This window comes from Fukomys damarensis, unplaced genomic scaffold (genome assembly GCF_012274545.1).
Source record: "Fukomys damarensis isolate Sample0158 unplaced genomic scaffold, DMR_v1.0_HiC HiC_scaffold_13, whole genome shotgun sequence".
In the NCBI taxonomy this organism is placed as follows: Eukaryota; Metazoa; Chordata; class Mammalia; order Rodentia; family Bathyergidae; genus Fukomys; species Fukomys damarensis.
Genome location: NW_022900925.1, coordinates 36984349 through 37006625, shown reverse-complemented (window position 1 = coordinate 37006625; position 22277 = coordinate 36984349). Strand labels below are relative to the sequence as shown.

The window sequence follows — 22277 nt, the reverse complement described above, 5'->3', positions numbered from 1 at the left end:
TTTTTTTTTTTTTTTTTTTTTTTTTTTTTTTTAAACCTAACCTTCAACTGGTTATATTTTCCATTCCTTTTTTTGTCTGTATATGAAACTTGCATATTAAATCAAGCAATAAAGCTTCTTGTTCTGTAACTGCAGTTATTGTAAATCTTTATTTTCGAGCTGTTTAAGTAAAGATTTCAGTATCCGTGGGTCAGATCTTGCTACTGGATTTTATTCCAGCCCATAAATTATATTTTACTGGTTCATGAGTTGATGACATTTCCACGAGTTTCAGTTTCAGTCGTGAATTTGTTTTTTCACCCAGCAAGCTCTGGCCCTACTTGATCAGCGTGTAAAATAATTGTCCGACCCAATAATCAGATTTAACAGTAACAGTTCAGACCTTGCTGAAATGACTTCCTTAATGGTTTTTGTGGGGGATTTTTTTTGTTTTGCTTCATTTTTAAAAACTTAACCTGACCATGTCCTACAAAGTCAGTTCTTTAACAGCTGTTAGCTCTTCCTTCCCTACCCCTGCCACCTAAATTTCAGGTTAGTCTACTTTATACTACTGAGTAGGTCCTTGTTCAACTTTGTCTTCTCCACTAGATAACAAGTCTTATTTACTAACCCTCAGATACGTTTGAGTTCCATTGATCAATACTTTGTTTTTCCTTAATGAGATACTTTTAAAATGAGACACTGTATAATATGTTCTCAGTTCAATTCCTATGACACACTCTCTAAAATTAATTCCGGCAGACCTTAAAGTCCTGTGCTTGGTTTGTTTGCTCCCCTAAGTCACAACATTTCTCAGCACCATCCCCACGGCACCCCTAGTGACTGTACCCGTGGAGGTTCCGAGAGCTAGCTCTGTCCTTCATCCAGCATGGAAATGGCGTCAGAATGTTTCCGTTTCCATTTCTCTAGCTCCCTGTTTTTCTCGCATGGTTGCCTCACATGGAACAGTGACTCTCGTTGTATTTGGAGGTGTTACTCTGGTGGCAGTATTGCCCCTGAGAGTGCATAACGTCTGAAGGACAAACTTGCCATTTCTGAGCTTAAAACCTTTGCAGAGCCACGGATCCCCTTCTGACTTCCCTTATTAAAAAGGAATTTTTGCCTTTTTTACTCACATTTCTGTATCATCATGATTTCACACTGACGCACAAAATAGAGAAGACTAGGAATTAGAACAGGTGCTAAGTGAATCGCTCTCCTTCCTTTTTTTCTTTTTGTTCCATTACTTCTACCACCACCATCGTCACCACTCTCCTGTGCCACTCAGCTGTACCAGTCCAAGTAACATACGCTTCTTTTGTGCCTCTGATACTTCATCTGTGTCTTGCCTACTTAAATATGCTTACTTTGCGTCCTCTACTCTATAGGCTAAAAATTGATGAGTACTTTTTTTCTCCTAAAAAGTATCAAATGTGCTAGCTGCTTGAAATGTCTTTCGGACCCTAAGATACATAGGGAAATGTGTGTATGCGTCCGCGTGTGTGTGTGTATATATACACACACATGCGCACGCATACACACACACACACACACACACACACACACACATATAGTGGCATGTTTTGGAAAACTGTTTATTTTGTAACAAACTCAAGCTTAATTGGGATGTATTAAATGTATATACAATTCAGGACTGTTAATTGCATGTAAATGAAATTGCTGCCACTTGTTTTGACTGCATTCCATTAGGTAAACTTAGCCTACTTTTGGTCTCTCTGCTGTATTCTTTTTATGCATTATGCCCTGATTTTCATGAACACTGGATGTCATATTAACTACAGGGCCACTGTTTTGTAAGAGCCCATTTGTGATTATATCAACATAAAATTCCAAGAAAAACCAAGAATTCTGTTGCTGCAACAAGCAGTCGTGTTTTGAAAGGGTGAGAGCTTTCAGGAAACTAGATGAAAAAAGCCAAGTGCAAGTCTTGTCAGCCAGAAAAGTAGTTCTCATTAAGACCAAGCACAGAAATTTCCGAGATTGACCTATGGAAGATGGATCAAAGAAGAGATGGAAGAGAAAGCGTATAAAAGAATGACTGGGTTTAAAAGATCAGTGCCCCAGAATGAAATCCATGCATTTCTTACAAGTCTTCGTTTTGAAATCATGTATGTGACATCCATTGACTCCGACGTACGTTCCTTCCTACTGATAACTCCTAGCTTCCTGATTTGAGTCTTTCTCATTTGTCACTTTATATGAAATGACTTAGAACCGTCTCTGAAGAGCAGATCCATTTCTTGTTTTTGTTTTTACTGGATGAATACGTTGGTGGCATCCACACAGCTGTCAAATAAATCATGTTTTGTTCTGCATGTAGTGTTTTCAGACTTGTAGCGTGTTACACTTGAATTTCCCTATCTCAGACGTCACATGTCACTGAGTTATTGTCATACTCCTGACCGTAAAGTAACCCAAAATGTCTAAACACGTCAGTGTGTAACAAGCCACACACATTCACATTCTCACAGATACCCCCAGCCCCTGCAAAAAGAAAGAAAACCACTTGCAGACCGATTTCTCAAATGAAAGAAAAATTTAATTTCCTCAATGAAGAAAGAAAAAACAATTAACAACACATCATTGCTTGTTTAAATTCAGGTTGCTTTTGCATGCCATATGCAGATCATTTTTCATTTCTGTGTTTTCCTCGTTTGAGCTCATTTCTCATTCGTGTTTTTGTCTCATTTGTTTCCATCAGCAAATGCCCAGCACACCAGGGTTTGTGGGATACAATCCATACAGTCATCTCGCCTACAACAACTACAGGCTGGGAGGGAACCCGGGCACCAACAGCCGGGTCACGGTAGGAGAATCAACTATTACAGCCTCCGGCAAACCACTGGGATTGACCAGAAACGCCTCCAGAATTAGGTCCTTTTGGATCATAAGCACAGCCATTTTAAAAAAAGAATTTAAACCTGGCTTTTCAGATATTTTAAACATCCATTGTATGATCTTAGACAAAAAAAAAAAAAAAAGATTTGGATATGTGTGCACAAGAAAAGTCCATTCTGTTTGGTGGTTGGCAGGGATGGAACTGGGCACCTAATGCTTATGCTCTATGTAATGGACAAGCTGAGAATTTCGCTGTGGTTTAAATAATCGTTTTTGAAATGAAGAGTATCTTTCATTTTTCCTAAGGTAATTGGCATTAGTCACAAGGATGCTGTTCGCAGTAAGGACTGGGCTTTCAGAGCTGGCTTTTTCAGGGCTGGAAAGCTTTTGGCCAACCTGCCAGTCTGAATTGCTACACATAGTGATTTGTCTTTTGGATTTAACAGTTCACCTTCTGTGACTCATTTCTCCCCCGTTGAAAAGAGAGAAAAGACTTTAATGTCACTTCAAAGAATTACAGGATAAAAATTGAATGAGATCAATGTGAAGTGTCAGACTAGATATGTACAACCGGAAGTACATTTCCAAGCCTTACTACGAGGGATGTGATTTTCAAAACTTAGCGTGTTTCCTTTAAGGGGCCAATCTAAGATGACCAGAATTGGATGGTACGCTTCAAAGTTTTTTATTTTAGAATTATCTCAAGCTCCCTTTACAGAAGTTTAGGTAACAAATGAAAATAAATCCAAAAGTCAAATACCTACCAACACTGGAACGTGGTATTGGTGAAAATATATGCAACCCAGAATGGCTGTAGGCTTTTTAAACACCTGGTTTTTGTTTCCTGTGTTCATAAATAATAAGTAAGTGCCTTCAGTTAATGTAACTTCAGAAAACCCTCTCACCCTGTAGTAAGTCCAGCTGAAGCTCGTGACTATCAGACTGTATGTCTATCTTGGTAAGCATATCGCTTAGCTCGATAGATTTTGTTTGTCTAAATTTTTCATTGTTCTGCATAATTTGTACTTCATAAGCATATCGAGTTTTATGTGCCATGCGTATTTCATGGTATCTGAGAAAAGACCCTGCCAAAGCGTGTTGAGGTATGCATTTCCCCTGCATACACCTTCCATGTGTGTCCGAACCTGTTTCACCCGGGCCTAAATGTGGTGTCTCACAAGCGCGGTGGGTGGCCAGGTTATCAAACAGTAGAGAACACTGCAGTCCAAACAATGAGCAGAATCAATTTCGGATCATCCGTGTTAATGCATTTATTTTTTCATGGGCACTCAATGAGAATGATTATGTTTAATAGCTCTATACAGTCAGCTCTTGATTATCTGTGTTAATGGGATGGGAATAGAAACTATGCTCCAGGAATAACTTGGCTTTGGTGTGTGTGTGTGTGAGAGAGAGCGTGTGAGCGTTTTCTTTTTAACTGGGGTTCAGTGGAGACCTAGGAAGAAGGAAGTTCCCAGACCAGTTCCCCTTCTCCTTTTCCCCTTCCTGTCCTTTCTGGAGAACATACGAACCCAGCCCTTGGAGTGAGTAGATTAGCATGGGAGAGTTGTGCCACGGGACATTTTGTGTTGTGATTCTTTGTGGATGTTTTCGTTGTATTATTATCCTGTTAACTCCAGCTTGAAGTATGATCAAAACTGCTATGCTGAGGGTCTAGGAAATGTAGGAGTTCTCTCTGTCTTCTGTAAGTGTCTAACTTAAGCTGTGTTGGGATTGCTCAGTTCTGATTCTGCCTCTTAAGATGAACCCAGTTACGCATTATGCGGGGGTGAGTGCAATCCCATTTGCTGTTGTTTTCTGCCCTAAGTGGGAGCTTCCCGTGGACCACCCAGAACATGGGGTTCCCCGAGGGCTTTCAGAAAAATAAAAACTTGGTGTCGTAGCTAGGTGACACGTTTTGGACTGCGTGTGACAACTGTGTCGCAAGTTCCGTCCCGGTCGTTCTTGACTCAGTGAGGATCAAAGTTCTCTTAGGTCCAAGTGTGCAGTGTGGTTGAGGCTAGGTGTGGAAAATGGCCCATTTCCCTACTATAGTGAAAATTCTATCTCAGAGGAAAACCCTAACATAAGACCTTACAGCTAAAGAGCTAAGATTGGGAAAACACACAGAGCCCTGAGTAGGACTTTGCGCGCTTCCCAGGCCTTCCACCTAAGGAACGGCTCCAGCAGGTGTCAGTGTTTCTCCTCAAGTCGTTGCAAATTGGAAGCGGAAAGTCGGAAAGAGGGAGAGGCCTGATGAAAGTGGGCTTCCTGGAAGCGGGTGGGGCTGAGGGCCTTGCCGAGAGCCAGAGCACCGGCGGTTTCCATGGAGGCTGCGGCCAGGCGGTGATTGTCCCCAGGGCCCGGGAAGGGGTTAGGTGGCCTGTGCCGAGCACTTGGCATTGTCGTTGTCATTAGGGTAAGGACGTTACTGAAAGTTGCCTGTCTGAGACGTTACATAAACCTACATCCCCCTCAAGCCAGCTGCAATTGAACTTTTTATGGTGGATATTTGGGGAGGGTTTTGTTTTCTTTTCTTGCAGTTGTTAATAGCCGTTGTCATGAAAGTAGGACCTCAGTGTGTGGTGATTGGTGTGCCTCTCTGGAGAAAGGAGGGGAAATAGGCAAGCCCACTCGTGCTATAAACTGAGAGTCTTTGAAAAGGGCACCAACCAGAAACTAGGGCTGTATTTCATTTTAAAGTGCTTTCATTCACAGCTAAAGTCTAAAACATTTTAGAATTCTTTACCCCTTCATTTTTTAGAAGCAGTTGACAGTGGTCGGCCACCTTCCGTGGCGCACGCCATGGGGCCGCGGAGTTGGAACCGCTCTCCCAGGGCTGTGAAGCCAGGACGTCACCGGGGCCAGACGGGGTGACCGTTCCACGCTGTGGCCGAAAGGCGGGGCGGGCACAGGCCTGCGGGAGGGCCCCTGAAGGGAAGCACTGCCCGCCTGCTCCAGAGGAAAGAGGGGCAGGGAGGGGCAGCGACCGCCCCGCTCGTCCCGATCCGTGAATTAGGGGTCCAGCATGCAGGGGAGATTCATTAGCTTTTCTGGCCGTGGGTCCCTCCTGAAGTGTGGCCGTGCGAGCTTAGGGGAAGCCGAGGAGTTAGCTGTAGGGCTGCGGCCCTGAGACCTCAGCCAGACCAGGAATTGAGGGGAGAGTTTTGTTGTTTGGTACCGGGGATGGAACTCAGGTCCTTGCGCTTGCGAGTCAGGCTCCAGAACCACTGAGCTAAATCCCCACCTCCCAGGAATTGAGCTTTCACCTGTCTTACTCCCTCTGTTTATTTTCTCAGTCGCTTTCTTTACCTTTTCAGCTGCCTCCTCCCCTCCTTTCCTGTCTTGTCTCCCCTGTGCATCCCCTCTTAACTTGTTCGTATTTCTCAAACCAAACACGTGTACTGGGTTGGGGCTTCCGGGCCCTGCCTGCTGCCGAGTCCCTGGGCCTCGCTCCCGCGGAAGGGTCGAGGCCCCCGTAAGGACACGGACAGGCAGAGCCCTGGGATGCGCAGACCTCCCGTGGGTTCGCTGTGTCCGGGGTGCGCAGCGGCGTGAGTGCGGAGCGCGGGCGGCAGCGTCCGCTGCAGATAATCAAGTGTTGACTGTATGCGCAGCGCAGTGGGGCTCACGCAGGGGCGTCCTGGGGGAGGCGCCCGCGCCAGCCTGTATCTCCGGTGTGTGAGTGATCACGTAATCCTGCATCTGTTTTTCCAGCCGGGTTGTGCTCAGGGCAGTGGCAGTAAACTGCCAGGCAAACCCTTAAGTTCCGTGCTGAAAGTCCTTTCCCTTTGATGTGAACATTTCTGAATTTGCAGTGATAGCCATTTTCCGTGGAGAAAATGTAAGAGTCTTGTTCCTATGGACGAGTAGAAGAAAGACGCATTAGAATTGTTTAAGGGACTCTTTTTTTTTTCAGGCTGCCACTGAACTCCTTGCAGTGGAATAATGAGTGTATTTAACTCTTTTGTAGGCATCCTCTGGTATTACGATTCCAAAACCCCCAAAGCCTCCAGATAAGCCGCTGATGCCCTACATGAGGTACAGCAGAAAGGTAGGCACCCGGGCGGGGTGCGGGGTGCCGCTGCCTCGCGGGGCTCGTTCGGGCAGGGACACCGAGGTGTCCTCGCAGAGGAGCTTCGTTCACAGCCCGGAGCTCACGTCCAGTAAGAGAAGGTGATCCAGGGAAGCTCAGCCTTGAGACGGACGCTCCATGTCCATCACGGGAGCTCGCTGCGCCGTGCAGGAGACGGAGTGACCGAGGGGCACAGCCACTCTCTGCTGATAAAAATAATAGCAGCGGCTGCATGTTAGTTGGGAAAAGCCTGGAAAAGGATAGAGACCTGTAAGCAGTAAGCTTATAGGAGTTCTTATTTCTTTACATTTCCTTGAATTTTCCCAATGTTTTTGGTGAGGAATCTACATTACACTTAAAAATATACCAGGGTCTTTATTAAAAGGACCGGCATTCCATGGTGTGCTGATACTTTATGTTACGTTACACTGTCCGTCCAGCCCCGGGTCCCCTGTGCTTGCTCGTAAAGATGTAGACTGGCTACTGAGCTACTTTGTCTCAAGTGTCTGCATGGCTGGAGCCGTCCTGGGCAATCACAATAGAGTATCTGAGGGAAGTGACCAGACCTCTGAGGTCTGCCTCTCAGTAATCTGCCGAGTGGGCTCAGTGCCTTGTGCACACAGTCCCAGCCACTGGGGAGGCTGAGGCAGGAGGATCCCTTGAGCCCAGGCGTTCTGGGCCAGGCTGAACAACACAGAGAGATGCTGTCTCACCCAAAGTCTGATAATGCGAAAGTGGTTGCCAAGCACTGAGGCCATCCGAGGAGGAATTTGATGCTATCCTCTCTACTTCTGTTTCTGTTGAGAAGTGTTAATGTTAGTATTTGTAAATGTCTGCGTGGTCACCATCCGTGTTGAAGCTTCGCCTGTTTCCTTTTAAGGTCTGGGACCAAGTAAAGGCTTCCAACCCTGACCTAAAGTTGTGGGAGATTGGCAAGATCATTGGTGGCATGTGGCGAGATCTCACCGATGAAGAAAAGCAAGAATATTTAAACGAATACGAAGCAGAAAAGGTAGGGTGGGGCGCAGGTGGCACGGCCTGGGTGTGGAGTGAGTCAATGTGAGCCTAGGGCTGCCTTCGGCTGTCGCACTCTGGCCCTGCCGCGGTGACCGCTGTCCTCCCAGCTCCGGCGCCCTTGTGCTCAGGTGAGCAGCCAGGCGCACCGTGCCCTGCACCGGCTGACTCTGCGGCGCCCCTTGGTTTCAGATAGAGTACAATGAGTCCATGAAGGCCTATCATAATTCCCCCGCCTACCTCGCCTACATCAATGCGAAAAGCCGTGCAGAAGCCGCTCTAGAGGAAGAGAGCCGCCAGAGACAGTCGCGCATGGAGAAAGGGGAGCCCTACATGAGCATCCAGCCTGCCGAAGACCCGGACGGTGAGAGGCCGCCCTCGGTTTGTCATTCTGTGACGGGAAAGCATAATTGAAGTGCCGTTTTAGTAGATTCTTCCCAGTAAGGTTTTTGTGTGAATTTCCCATGAGAAAAAGACATAATTTTCATTCTAGAAAGCAGTCAAAACTGTATTTGTGGATCTCTGTATTCAGGATCCCTGAAAGGGGTTTGAATCATAGTTGGGATTTTGCCCACTTTGCTTTACCCAGAGTAAAGCACAGCTAAGTGCCATCTGGCTGTATCCGATTTTCTTACCATTCCCCAAATTTGCTAAGAAAAGCTCTGCAGGGAAGAAGTTAATGAATGGAGAGGCACACTTTGAGGTCCTCCAGTTAATTCTGCAGCCCTCCCTCGAGGAATCTACAGCCCGGCTCCCAAGGGCACAGCCAGGACGGGACACACAATGCAGAGTCCCATGGCTGAGATCGCTGAGCAGGGTGCCGCCCGGTCCTCTGCAGCCGGACGGGGACCCCGCTGTCCACGCCTCCAGCCTGCGTTCCCTGGAAAAGGTTGGAGGCCCCAGCTGTAAGCTGCAGAAGCATCACGGACGTCACTTCAGGTCCCACTGTAAAGTTGCAGGCACAGAGAAGATACTCAGCTTTGCTCTAAAGGAGAAACCAGTGAGGGAGGCAACAGTAATACAGTAAAGATGTGAATAAATTGTCCTTAAAAAGAGGGAAAAGCGAAAATGAGGTTTTTAAAGAATGGCTGAGATACTGACACAAGCCCTCGTCATCACAGACAGTAGAATGTAACCGCAGAGACTAGATCTTGAAGCAGGAATATTGAGTGTTAAGCAGAATCGGCAGTGCTAAAGATGCTAACATGTACAAACTCAAATCCCTCTAAAGTGATTGGTGATTCGAGAAAAACAGGCTGCAGACACCAAAGCGGTAAGCGAGAAAAGTCTTCCACGAGTAGAGGTAGCTGCTTTAGTCCCAGAACTCTGGGAGGCAGAAGCAGGAGGACCCCCAAGTTCATGGCTGCCCTGGGCAACTTAGTATCTAAGCAAGACCTTATCTCAAAAATTGAAAAAGGGACTGGGGTGTAGCTCAGTGTAAAGGTCCTGGGTTCAGTCCTTAGTGCCACCAAGAAAACAGTATGAAATCGAAAAGATTTACTCAGAAACAGTCTCAAACCTCTGCCTGTTGTATTTTTAAGAGCTGTCTTGAGTCAGCTGGTAAGAGAGGGCACAGAGATGCCAGCGTCGGAGTGATTTTAGATCCTGAACTTCCTCCCTCGGAGGAAACCAAGACCTGGCTGTGCTGCCCAGGGTCACGAGGTCCCTGAAACCTGCACCTCTGCACCCCAGCGAGATGGGAATGCTGTGTGGGTGACCCTGTGGACACGTAGCCCCGGGCCTGGCTCTGTCAGGACTCCGAGCTGAGCGGGTGGTTCAGAGAGTTCTGTTCACAGGAGTGTAGCTAAGGAAAGCGCAGGTTGTCCCCGAGTGTGTGAAGTGTATGTACAGACCAGGGTGGCCGTAGAGCAGAGAGGTGGGAAGACACTCGCACTGTTACAAACAGCGAGCGTGAGCCAGGCCCTCGTGCGCACTGGTGACACTGTGTATGTGTGTGAAGTGACAGCGAAAGTAAATTGGGGATCGAATTTCCCTTCGGATGGAATCCCTTCCGGCCTCCACCGTGTGTTAATCTGGCGAGGTGCCACGCTGCCTGGAAGCAGGATCTTGCTGGAGACGGTGTTTCCTCTGCAGTGAGAGGCTGATCTGCAGAGGGCCGCGTTTGCTGTCTCCAGGCTGGCGCGGCCCATCGGCTGTCACGACCCTACGTCACTGCCTAGCGCGCAGTATCCGCAGAATTTCGGTCACAGTCCCCTCCCCGTGGATTCCAAAGCCAAAGGCCGGTGCACCCTCCGTCCTCGGCTGGTTTTACCAAGTCCTTGCCAGTCACCGTCCCTTGGTGATTCAGTGTCGCGTCCTCACACTCTCCCGCTCGCGGTTACTGGCGACCTCGTTTCCAGAATGTTTTGTTCATTCCAGATTACGACGATGGCTTCTCCATGAAGCACACAGCCACCGCCCGTTTCCAGAGGAACCACCGCCTCATCAGCGAGATCCTCAGCGAGAGCGTGGTGCCGGACGTCCGGTCAGTGGTCACCACAGCTAGAATGCAGGTCCTCAAGCGCCAGGTCCAGTCCCTCATGGTTCACCAGGTAAGGTCATCAGACAGCCGTTGGGAGATGCGCCCACGAAGCAGCAGCCCGGCCTGTCCTGTTGGGGAGGCCGCGTGAGGCAGTGGACAGTTGGGCCCCGTGGCTCAGCTCGTTCGTGCCTGCCTCGGAGCCGAGCAGTGGAGGTGCGCTCAGTCAGAAACAGCCACACGGAGGCAGCCTGTCCACCTCCACTGCTCTGCTAAACACTTTCCCACAGAGACCGCTCGGGCCTGGCACAGTGTTCTTTAACACTTACTTTATTAATTGTGTGCATCCCTCTGTGTCGCATTTTATATTTTCTAAGTGGTAGCTGGACTCATACAGCAAATGACCTCATTTAAAAATACAAAACATTGTCACGCTGCTTGACTGCGTGGACCATTAAAGACTGAGGCGTATCTTCCGGGTTTGACCTTTGCTACAGAGAAAATAAGTGATTGTAAAAGCTGCTCATGTGTTTTACAGAGAAAACTAGAAGCTGAACTTCTTCAAATAGAGGAACGGCACCAGGAAAAGAAGCGGAAATTCCTGGAAAGCACAGATTCGTTCAACAATGAACTTAAAAGGGTATCTGGCTGCTGTGTTCACTGTTCCTTCGTGTGTGCGCCTGCTACTTCTAGTTCCCTTGTTCTTTTCTCCAGAATGGTATTTTGATTGAGTCTTGCTCACTCTGAGACGGGGCTGACTTCACTGTCTAACCTGCAACATTTCTGCCTTATAAAAAAGTATTCCCATATTTTGGAGAGATTACAGTACATTTAAAGATCATAAATACACGTCTTAGGCCTGTAGATGCTAGAGCTCTCCAAGGTTTTAGACTGCGCAGTCACTGTTTTTACCTCACTGGAGTTTACTCATCAGACCTTCGCTGCAGCTCCACTTTGTGTTACCCCGAACATTCGATTCCCGAAAACCTCGTGTTTAACGCCTGCTGCAGCGTCGCCTCCCCACCGCCCAGGCTGTTGGCTGTTAGATTCCGCTGCCAGAACAGCTTCCGCATGCTGGAGACGGAGGGTCTCCGGGGAGACCTAGAGCCCTGTCCCCGTTCACATGCATACTCCATAGGCAGGAAACCCACTTGAGTTCGGAGGGAGGCCGCTGCTCACAGCAGCCTCTCGTTTGTGTTCCCGCCAGCTGTGCGGTCTGAAGGTGGAAGTGGACATGGAGAAGATCGCAGCGGAAATCGCCCAGGCCGAGGAGCAGGCCCGCAAGAGGCAGGAGGAGCGGGAGAAGGAGGTGGCCGAGCAGGCGGAGCGCAGTCAGGGCAGCCTGGCCCCCGAGGAGGAGCCAGCGCCCGGCAAGACCGAGGAGAAGAAGGACGAGGAGAGCGCCCCGATGGACACAGGTAGCCGCTCCCCTCTGCTTCTAGCCGGCTGGGGCTGAAACCAGAGCCTCTGCTGAGCGACAGGCGCAGCCTCTGGTGTTTCCCAGCGGGCCCGGTGACGCACTTCCCAGGAGTCGTCGCTGTCCGGGCCCCTGGACCCAGGGGATCCGTTGAGCCTCGTTTCCCCTGGGAAGCAGGCGGCTACCGACCCGGGAGCGAGTTCCGTGCTGGGTCTGACGCGGTGTTTGCACCTTCAGTGCTACTAATGTTTCCGTCAGACCTGGCGTGGCTCCTGTTTGCCGTCCCGGGATAGCATCCGGCAAGGCAGACCCCGGCCAAACCCGCCACCACCTGCGTCCCTGTGCGGAAGCCCAGCCGCGCCTGTTTGTTGGAGGGGCAGACTTGGCTGCCTGCAGGCCGTGGAGACCGGCAGCCTTACCCAGAACAGCACACTTAGGTGCACCGACTGGACTGCCGAGCAGAGCCTCCCTGCGTGGGGCGCGCACCTCACCTCCCGGCACGTTCGACTGCGGGGGCCGGGGGCGAAGTTGTGGGGACGCAGACCGAGGCTCCCGGCCTCACGGGCAGGCGCCGTCACACTTGGTGCCCAAGGGACTGTCGTCCACAGAGCACCACGTGGAACAGAGCCATTTCCACGGAACTTAATTCAGCAGATTCCCATTGCAGACAGTCGGGTTTTAAGTTTCATCACCTGAGCCCCTTTTTAGGCACGTGCTCTTGCCTTTCGGTTGGAGTGTGAGCACATTTGTAGTTGAAGCAAGAATTTGAGAGTCCAGACAGGGCTCTTGGCTCGTTTGCAAGCAGACAGCGCGCGGGTCTCGGCTCTGTGCTGCGTCTGTGCGGGCCGCGCGTGTCCTGAAGGCCCGTGGGTCCTCAGCTCCGTGCTTACGGCGCAAGGGAGAATGAAGAAAAGTCAGGCTCGGGCAGAAGCCGGATGTTCGACCTTAACCCTTATAGGGAACAGCCCACCGGGGCTTTCAGCGGAGCATCCCAGACCCCAGCCTTTAGGGTCTCCGCATTTGCTTTCCCAGCTAATTCAAAGCTCTGCTGGAGAGGAATCTCCAGTGGAGATAAAACATAAGTCATATACGTAAGTGGAGCTTCTCTGCTAGTGACGTTTTGAAGTTAGGCGAGTGAAGCGAAATTAATGTTCATGACATCTTATTTAGCACAGTATACCCTAAAGAGTCACCGTGTTAATGAGCATTTTTGAATGAACATTTTTTCATTTTCATAGTAAGTCCCTGAAACCCATCGTGTCTGGTGCCCTTTTCAGCACATCCCCGGAGAGTGCTTAGTGGGCGGAGCAGCCTCGCGCAGCCCGGTCGTCCCAGCTGCATGTGAGGCTTCCTCGTGTCCCTGGCCACTGCAGGGCTTCTCGATCACGCGTGGCTGCTGGTGGCTGCCATGGACGGCGCGCCGGCCCCGTTAGCCCGGTCGTCCCAGCTGCATGTGAGGCTTCCTCGTGTCCCTGGCCACTGCAGGGCTTCTCGATCACGCGTGGCTGCTGGTGGCTGCCATGGACGGCGCGGCCCGGCACCGTCAGCGTGGGGCAGTCCGTCCCCGGAACTGACGCTGACAGATGTGTCGTTACAGAGGAGACACGCCTCGAGGAGACAGCGGAGGGCCAGCAGAACGGCGAGGAGGGCACGTCCACGCCCGAGGACAAGGAGAGCGGCCAGGAGGGCGTGGACAGCATGGCAGAGGAGGGGACCAGCGACAGCAACACCAGCTCGGAGAGCAACAGCGCCACCGTGGAGGAGCCACCCACAGACCCCATCCCGGAAGATGAGAAAAAGGAATAAATGTTGCCTTGTTTTATGTGTCCTAAATACTTTTTTAATGAAAAAAAAAATGTTTTTCGGTTTTAATGGTGTTACGTGGTCTGTGTATTAATTTTTTTTTTGTCCATATCACACCACCAAAGGCTTTTGGACCATGAGCGTCAGAGCCCTAGGGCATGGCCACCTTAGGCTGTGAACCTGGCTCTTTTCCTTGGCTCTTGTCGCTGGCCCTCGACTGCTGAAGGCCTCGGAATCAGTTGAGAGACGCCTGCCTCTCCGGAGTTACCTTCGATGCTGCGGAACCCACTTGCCATGCCTCGGCTCGCTCGGTGCTTACCAAAGCCATAGCTTTAAACCTGCCTGTCCCCGTGGGCCCAAGGGCAGGTCCTGTGGAGGCAGCGTGTTCTTGCCCCTTGGGTTTCTAGTCCCTGGCAGGTACCCAGAGTCGGGTCGCTGGCTGAGGGATGGTTGTGCAGTGAGCTCAGCTCACACAGCGTCTGCTGCTTTGTGTTCTAATTAATACTGAGTATGTTCTGGTAAATTCGTCTTTTTTTTGGCAGGGGGGTTGCCAGGGATCACACTCAGGACCTTCTGCTTGCCAGGCAGCTGTTGTGCCTCTGAGCTGAATCCCCAGCCCCAACTCGTCCTTAGTGTGCAGGGGGGAAATTTTTTTTTTTTTTAACCAGGTTTTCCAAAGACAGACTAGAGGACAAGTATTCTTTTAAGGAATGGAACATTCTTGCAACAGACTAGGTAACTTGATTAGCTCATTCCAGAGGCAAAACAGCTGGGAATTAAGTTGGTCTGCTTGAAATTGTTTATAATCAAAACATTTGAAACCTCAAGGCTCAGGATCCCACGATCAGAGCCAACCTTTTTGATAAACTCTTAGTAAAGTCTTGGGAACTAGAAACAAGATAGTTTGTGACATGTACGCTTCCAAAAAACTAGGATAGATTTTTACTGAATAGTGGTATATCTGATGGTCTATGTTTCTTAAAGGTCCAAATGTAATAAAAAAGTGAAAAAAGCGGTCTCAGCGTTTTTAATGCACTGCGTATTTATAAGCGAGATGAGCATGCGGTTTTGCCTCTTAGCCAGCGAGGTCGTGGTTCTGCCGCTGGCGAGCATCGGGAATTTGCATGCTCACCCCTCGCCCTGCCCTGCTATTTCTGTGTGACACCGCAGCAGTAGAGTCATCTGTACAGAAGGCCGGCAGAAGGTTTTTCTTACAACAGTCATGTTACAGGCGTCGGCTGTGAAGGGAAGATCTGCACGTTAACATGAATGTGATGTTCGCATGATCTCAGTACTAAGAAGTGATGAAATCCTGCAAGCCCTTGGGCACATGGTGCCGTTAGTGACGGTGACTGCGTGACCAGGCCCAAGAGAGAAAGAAGCAGGACCTGGGGTTGGGCGGAAACGCCCTTTGACCTCTGCTTTGCTAAATAACAGGGAGCCACTCTGGTTCGCTGTAGTCTGAGGACCATGGGTCAGGGCTGTGTGTAGGAGTCCGGTCGGGAGCCCCCGCTGCCTCTGCCCAGCCTCTTCCTTGTGTTCTCTGGCGGTCAGAGAGGCAGAGCTGTCCGCGGACAGGAGCAGCCGCCAAAAGCCAGGGCGCCAAAGCCTCGGGATGGACGCGCTCCCTCGGCTGAGCTGGACGCCGCGCCGGGACGCGAGTGTAGACCAGGCATGCAGGACACGCAGGACTACTGAGGACGTAGGTCAGGGGAGCTGACAGCACCCAACCTCGGGAAAATGCATTCAGATTCTCCTTTGTTGAGATGCATGCGGACCTGGATGTTTCTTAGTTTTGAGAATGAGGATATGGTAGGACTCTTAATTTTTTTTTTTTCCACATCCCCACAGGCATTGGGCAAGTAGCCTAAACTCTGAGCTTGTGTTCAACTCTAAGATTCAGCTTCTATGATTTTTAGTGCGTCTGAGTGTGAATGCATAGCGTTTGATGGCTTACACTTTATTCGTTTTTAACAAGTCAGACGGGAATTCTTTTAAAATCCTGCAGTTTTCTTCCAGAAATTCAAATTCCTTAACTTTCCCCATCAGTCAGCTTTCCCCTGCATCCATTTTTCATTGACTCTTGCAGTCTCATGTGGCATAGTGGTGTTTGGGGCATTGCAGGACCACTTACCCAACAGCCCCATAAGATTATAATGGAGATTTCAAATTCCCATCACCAAGGATTTTTACTGCGCCTTTTCTGAGTGCAGACACAAACTCCTAGCACCGCGTTCCTGTCGCCCACAAGGTGGAGTGTGGTCACATGCTGCGCAGTGTTGCATCCTGGGGGGAGCAGGGGTGGCGAACCTGTGGCACGCGTGCCACAGTTGGCTGTTTGTTATCATTGACAGCTCTGAAAGGTTCGCCACCCGCCACTCAGGCCACACAGTCGAGGCGTGCTGTGCGCAGGGCCACACAGGTGTGAGTGGGTCCACTCTGACAGTCACGCAATGCCAGTCTATTTCTCAGAATGTGGCCCCATTATTTAAGTGTCGGGGGTGGGAGACAGAAGTAAACAGGAGCGATCTCGTTTTAACGCGGGAGGGATGTGAATGGCATACGGAAAAGAGCATAGGTCAGAACAACTCGAAAGGGATTCTGAGATCATCGCGGTGTCTCCTGAAGATGACTTTTGACCCATCTTGACCCTACATTTAGACACTAGTTCTGCGTGTTACACAGTGGGAGCTGACAGTGTGAAAGCCCAGCAGCCTGCAGTTAAATGGAAACTTCGGTTTTTCATGTGAACAGGGAAGGAAGCTGGAATTATACATTTAAAATCCTCATTTCAGAAATAACCCCCGCCCCCAGTCAAGCACTACCACACACGCATTCTCCCTGCCTGGTCTCAGCTCCGGCATGCTGTTTTATCTTGTAATTCTCCCCTGGGCAAAGCTTTCTGGACAACAACGGTTGACTTCTCCATGCCTGGCACATTAAAAGGCTTCTCCTCTTTGCAAAGGAGAAGTGCGCTGTGAGGCGCTCTTTCAGAAGAAACCATGCTGAGGGGCCGGGGCTTTAGCTCAGTAGTTCCGCTGCCTGCCTCGAAAGCCCAAGGTCCCGAGTTCGATCCCCAGTACCAAAAAAAAAAAAAAAGAAACCATGCTGAATGATAATTTAGCCGGCTGGGATAACATTTCTTTCATCAGTATGGTCGGGAAAACACTGAGCTCAGAAGAAAACACCAAGTCTATTTGCAGTCCTAAGACTTGACAAGTGTCTTGCTACTGCATAGCTTGAACCATATGAAATGAATCCTATGAAATAGATTTGTATCCCCAAAAGTGACCATTTCATGAGGCTCAGACTAAGAATTCTACATTTTATGCCTATATGAATGTGAAGTGTTGGCAAGTGGGACTGAGCTACACTTCTCCAGTACTTTAACTGCATAGAAAGAACACCTGATTAAAAGGCAAACTCCAAACCATCAAGTATCCAATGGCCTGATGTTTAAAATATTCTGTGGTCGACATGGAGTTCGGCCAGCTGTCTTATGTTACCATTGTCTCATTTAGCATCAGAATGTCTCTTCGCGTGTATTTAGGGATAGAATGTGTTCGTGTGAGGAGGGGAAATTCCAAACGGTAGCAAAGACATAAAACTGAGACAGTAACCCACAGATAATATTTGAAGAGCTGCTTCAAAGGCAGGAAGGCTGCCCCAGACTCCGGACTTTTAGGGGCACAAAGGACCCTGGGTCATCACCTCCTGCACCCAGCCACCCCTTGGTCCCCCCTGGGCATCATGGTCTGCTGAAATAAATACCTCTAGCTTATTCCTTCCTTAGTTAACCTAAAGTATATCCTTTTGTTGACCTACAGGGTGACCACCTGTCATCGTAGCCTTTTTCGTGCCCTGAAGCCCTATAGAATAAATGCAATCCTCTTCTGAGCAACAGATCTTCAAATATTTCAAAATACGTGGCCCTGGAGACCCATTTCCGTGCTCTTGGTCCTTCAGTCTCTCCTCCTGGTCTCCTCTTGGTGAGCTGAGGCCAGGGAGAGTAACTGCCTTCTGACACCTGATGTCTAGACCACTAGAAAGCACTGTTTTCTGTAATATGGGTCAGAGCGGAGCTCCACCCCCACCTCCTGTGCTAATCAAAGGACCGCATCTCTAGACCTCGGAAACCAGCCAAACTCGGGGGGTTGCCCGACTGTGATCGCAGGTTCTCTGCAAAGCAGAGATTTTAGGACCACACTGTAGACGCCAGCCCTGTGAAATGAATGTTGATGGATATTTTCATACAGAGCAAAATGAGGAGCAAGCAGGTTCGGTTTCACTAACTCAGTACTTCTCCCAGTGGGGCCATCTGTCTGCCACCATCACAATTTCTGCCGTTTCTGGGTATCACTGGTGCTATTATTACTGTGCAGCTTTCTTTGAATTATTAGTGTCTTCTGCTTCGTTATTTTACAGAGAAACTTTACATCAGCGTAAATGAACTATTCTTGTCTCTGTCATAAAGAAAATTCTGAGCACAAATATTTTAGGCATTATGCTTATGCTTAAATACATGCTTTTTTATTGTTGTTGGTTTTTTGTTTTGTTCTGTTTTTTGAGACAGAGTCTCTTATGTAGCCCAGGCTGGCCTTGAACTCATGGTGATCCTCCTGCCTGAGCCTCCTAATTACTAGGATCGCAGCCATGCACATATGCTATTTCAAAGAACTTGTGTAAAAGATCCACCTACCACCTCAAACCATCTCATAGATCCTGTGTACTTCTGGCTAATTCTCATTGCAAAACACCGCATTAATGAAAAGATGTATCTCCTACCTACTGGAGAAGCAAGAATCTTATCTTCTTAGAAATTGTCCCTGGGTATAGCCAGGTATGGTGGTGCACGTCTGTCATCCCAGCACTTGAGAGGCTGATCAGGAGGTCAATGTGAGTTCAAGGCCAGCCTGGGCTACACAGTGAGGCCCTGTCTCAGGGGGGGAAAAACTGTCCCTGGGCCAACAGTAGCTTATAATGTGTACACATCAGTGGAAGTTATTTCCACTAACCTGCTCATCTAATGAATAATAAAAACAGTCGAACATTTAGTATATGGCCATATGTTTTTATGCATTTTTTAATTCCTGCAGTTAATATCAGAGTGGATCACTTTACCAGTGAAATCTATAGTTATAATCTTGGGCCTGCATAGATTAAGCAACTCCTAGAAACCATTCCTCCTGAGGAAGAACTAAGTGACATGAGACTGAACATTTGTCCTAGGGGTTTTGTCCCTAGGAGTCAATAACCCACAAGACTCTGGATGAAACAACCCGCTTGGAGATCCGGGTTCCTGTAACAGGAGACACGGGTGTGCACAGGCCCGCCTGATGGACCTCACCCTTCCCTCCAGAGTTCTCCGCACCACCACCGTGAAAATCCACAGACTGCAAACAAACGCCTGGGAGGGTGCGAGACGACACCCGGGACCGTGCTGTGCAGGGGCCTTCATGTCCGCCCGGGCCGTGTTCTGTTTGTGCCTTACACCTGTTGTGGTTTCCTGTCGAGCTGTGCACCATGGGAAACCTTAAAGATGCCCCGGCTGAGTGTCAGAAATTTCAGGACGTCCCAACACCAGATGGATGGCACCCGGGGTTCCTCTGCAGCTCGCCCGCCTCAGCCCGTGTGGCTGTAGAGAAGTCTCCCACGTCCTCGGCACACACGCCCTGTGTCCTGGGTGCTGACACGTCCCCTGGGGGCAGCTTCTCTTAGCACATCCCGTCTGCCTCCCCGAGTAGCCACCGAGCACAGCATAGTAGTAGCAGAAAGGCAAAGATAGGCTGATCAGGGCTAGCATCTTGGTTTTTTAACTTTATTCTTTCTATTAATACATATTTGTCAGATATTGATCACATTCGTCACAGGCAATTTGTACCTGTGTATAACACATCTCGATTCTTCTTTTTTCACATTCCTCTCCCCTCCCTTCAACCTGTCTTCTATCCATTCATTTTTTTGATGGGCATATGGGCTGTTTCCAAGATTTTGCTATGATAAATTGTGCTGCTATAAACATATATCACTCTGGAATGGTTCTTATAACTTTCAGGAAGATACCTAGAAGGGGAAGAGTTGGATCAAACAGAACCTCTAGTTGGAGTTGTTTGAGGAATCTCCACACTGATTTCCACAGTGGCTGCCCCAGTCTGCACCCCCACCAGCAGTGGAGAAGGGCTCCTTTTTCCCCACAGCCTCACCAGCATTTTTTTTTATTGGCTGATTTCTTGATGACGGCCATTCTTTCTGGAGGGAGATGGAATCTCAGCGTTGTTTCAATTTGCATTTCTCAAATGACCAGTGATTCCGAGCATTTTTTCATATATTTATCTCCTGTCTGTACTTCTGCATCTGAGAAACGTCTATGCATTTCAGATGCCCATTTTTGGATTGGATCTTCTAATCTGGGGGGGGGGTGTTTTTGTTTTGTATATATTCTAGAGATCAGCCTTTGTCTGAGGAGTAGGTGGTAAATGTTTTTCCCATTCTGTGGGTTGCCTCTTCACTTCCTTGGTGGTTTCTTTTGCTGGGCAGAAGCCTTTTAATACGATGAGATCCCAGGTGTTGATTCTTTGTGATAGTTTCTGCACAATGGGGGTTTGGTTGACAAAGTCTTTTCCTATGCCAAGGTCTTCGAGAGTTCTACCTAACCTCTCTTCCAGCAGATTTAGTTTTTCTGTCTTTATATTTAGATCTTTGATCCATTTCAATTTTAGTTTAGTGCATGGTGAGAGATGCGGGTCCAGCTTTCATCTTTAGCCTGTGGGCAGCCACTTTTCCTGGGGCTGGCATTTCTTACCTCTAGTTTTCAAGGCTGCTTCTTTTCCAGGGAGGTCTTATTTTCAGGAAAACATGGTGGCACCACCGGTCTTCTCTTCCTCACCAGTGTTTGCAGACATCCGAACAGCTTGAAACCAGCACCCAGGACCCTCCAGAAGCAAAACTAGCAGGATCCAACCTGTGAAAGATGAACTCAGTCCCGTGAACAGTGAAGGGGGTTGAGGTTGAGAACAGGTTTTAGGGCCGTTTGTGGTTCAAGTTCAGTTTTTAGTTTTCTCATCTGCACAACAGGGAAAAAATGACTGCAGTATCTGTTTCCTGGAGTGGATGTGAGAAGAAAACGAGAAAACGTGCAAGGTGCTTTGTCTGTCTCCGGGTGCCTCATGGCCGCCCCGCGAGTCTTTGTGGTACGTAATGAGGAGGATCAAGACAGCTCAAACTTCGATACCTGTGAACGCTTGCAGAACATCTAAACCCGTTCACTGAGTGTCCCTCAACGTGAGATGGGACTTTTAAAATACGGCGATGACTACATTTTTTAAAAAGTATTGCAGTAAAGACTGTGCTGCCACGAATCCCCCTCAAAACGCTCCCCCTCCCTTCGGACACCCTCATCGCACCCGCTGTTCCTGACCCGTTCCGCAGCAGGTCTGGAAGGCCTCTTTCAGGCGTGTCTCCGGCTGCCCCGTGGTGGCTGACCGCGCCCGGAGCTGATTCAAAGCTTTTTCCTTCTCATGGTCATTAGAACTTTGGAGCAGAGCCGGAAGTTGCGCAGGGCCATATCCGGGTTATAAATGAGCCCGAGGACGCCCTGCAGTGGCGCTGGGCAGCAGCAGTCACCGTAGTTCTTCATCGCGACTCGTAACGACGCTCACGAACGCGGGCTTCCAGAACCGCTCCTGAAAGTAGCAAGAATGGCGGGACGCGTGGGGCGGGTGCCGAGGGGGACTCGGGGCAACCTTTTCATTTAATGATTAAATTTTTTAAAATGTAATCATTCCCGTGGCATTTCCATCACATTTCACGCAATCCGCGAAAGCCGTGACTCCGTCCACGGCGGAGGCATTCCAGCTACACGACAGAGCGCTAACAGAAGAGGGAACTGGAAGTCAAGAACAGGAAGTAACTCGACCCCTCAACACACATCGTGGCTGGAGCCCTGCAGGTGCTGGATCCAGGCCAAGGCTTTGCACCTGCCTCTCCCTCACCTGCCTGTAACCTCAGGAGGATGTCATGAATATCGTCATTTCGTGGATGGTCAAACGGAGGCTCGGAGAGGTTCAATAACTGGTCCAAAACTACACAATGAACTTGTGATGGACACAGAGTCCCACCCGGGTCTGCCAGCTCGGGCTCTGTGGGTGACGGCACCCCACTGTGAGGTATGACTCAAAAATATCAAACTGGAAGCCAGAGCCTCCTCTCCTGGGCAGCTCTCTCCAAGCACGGACACTTTTCTCCCATCCCTGCGGTTCTTAAAGTGGTTTTCTAAGAGGGTGAAAGGCTCTGAAGCAAATGACTTCTCTTCATAGAACAGGAAGAAACATGGTGACCCTAATCGTCCTTTTCCAGACATGGGTGCAGACGGGCACGGTAGGCGATCCCCAGCCAGCACTCCTTGCGAGACAGTGTCCACCGCACACCTGAGGAGATGCCGTTGCTGCCCAAAGTCTGTGGTTTAACAACGAAAATTGGGTCCGTGACAGTCCAGCCGAGACCCCAGGCGGCAGCACACACCTGGTGGCAACTCAGGGGGCGGTGCGGGGCCGCGGCAAACCTGTGCCCTCAGCCGGTGCTGACTTGTGGACTTCCACCAGGCCAGGGCCCAAGGTGGGCTGTGTTGGTGGGGCTCAGGATACGCGACCCCA

At 49.3% G+C, this 22277-nt stretch overlaps 1 protein-coding gene across 2 annotated transcripts in view; it reads left to right on the top strand.

Moving 5' to 3' along the window:
* Smarce1 (SWI/SNF related, matrix associated, actin dependent regulator of chromatin, subfamily e, member 1) overlaps window positions 1–14200 on the top strand; it is a 16211-nt gene extending 2011 nt beyond the window's left edge. The window contains exons 4-11 of one of the 2 annotated variants that reach the window (XM_010615046.3): window positions 2702–2806; window positions 6812–6892; window positions 7794–7925; window positions 8120–8291; window positions 10307–10479; window positions 10945–11046; window positions 11614–11824; window positions 13421–14200. In XM_010615046.3, coding sequence (XP_010613348.1) covers window positions 2702–2806; window positions 6812–6892; window positions 7794–7925; window positions 8120–8291; window positions 10307–10479; window positions 10945–11046; window positions 11614–11824; window positions 13421–13629 — 1185 coding nt within the window. In that variant the 3' untranslated portion in view covers window positions 13630–14200. The remainder of the gene's footprint in view (window positions 1–2701; window positions 2807–6811; window positions 6893–7793; window positions 7926–8119; window positions 8292–10306; window positions 10480–10944; window positions 11047–11613; window positions 11825–13420) is intronic. The other variant, XM_010615047.3, reaches the window with a different exon arrangement.
* Window positions 14201–22277: the final 8077 nt, after the last annotated feature.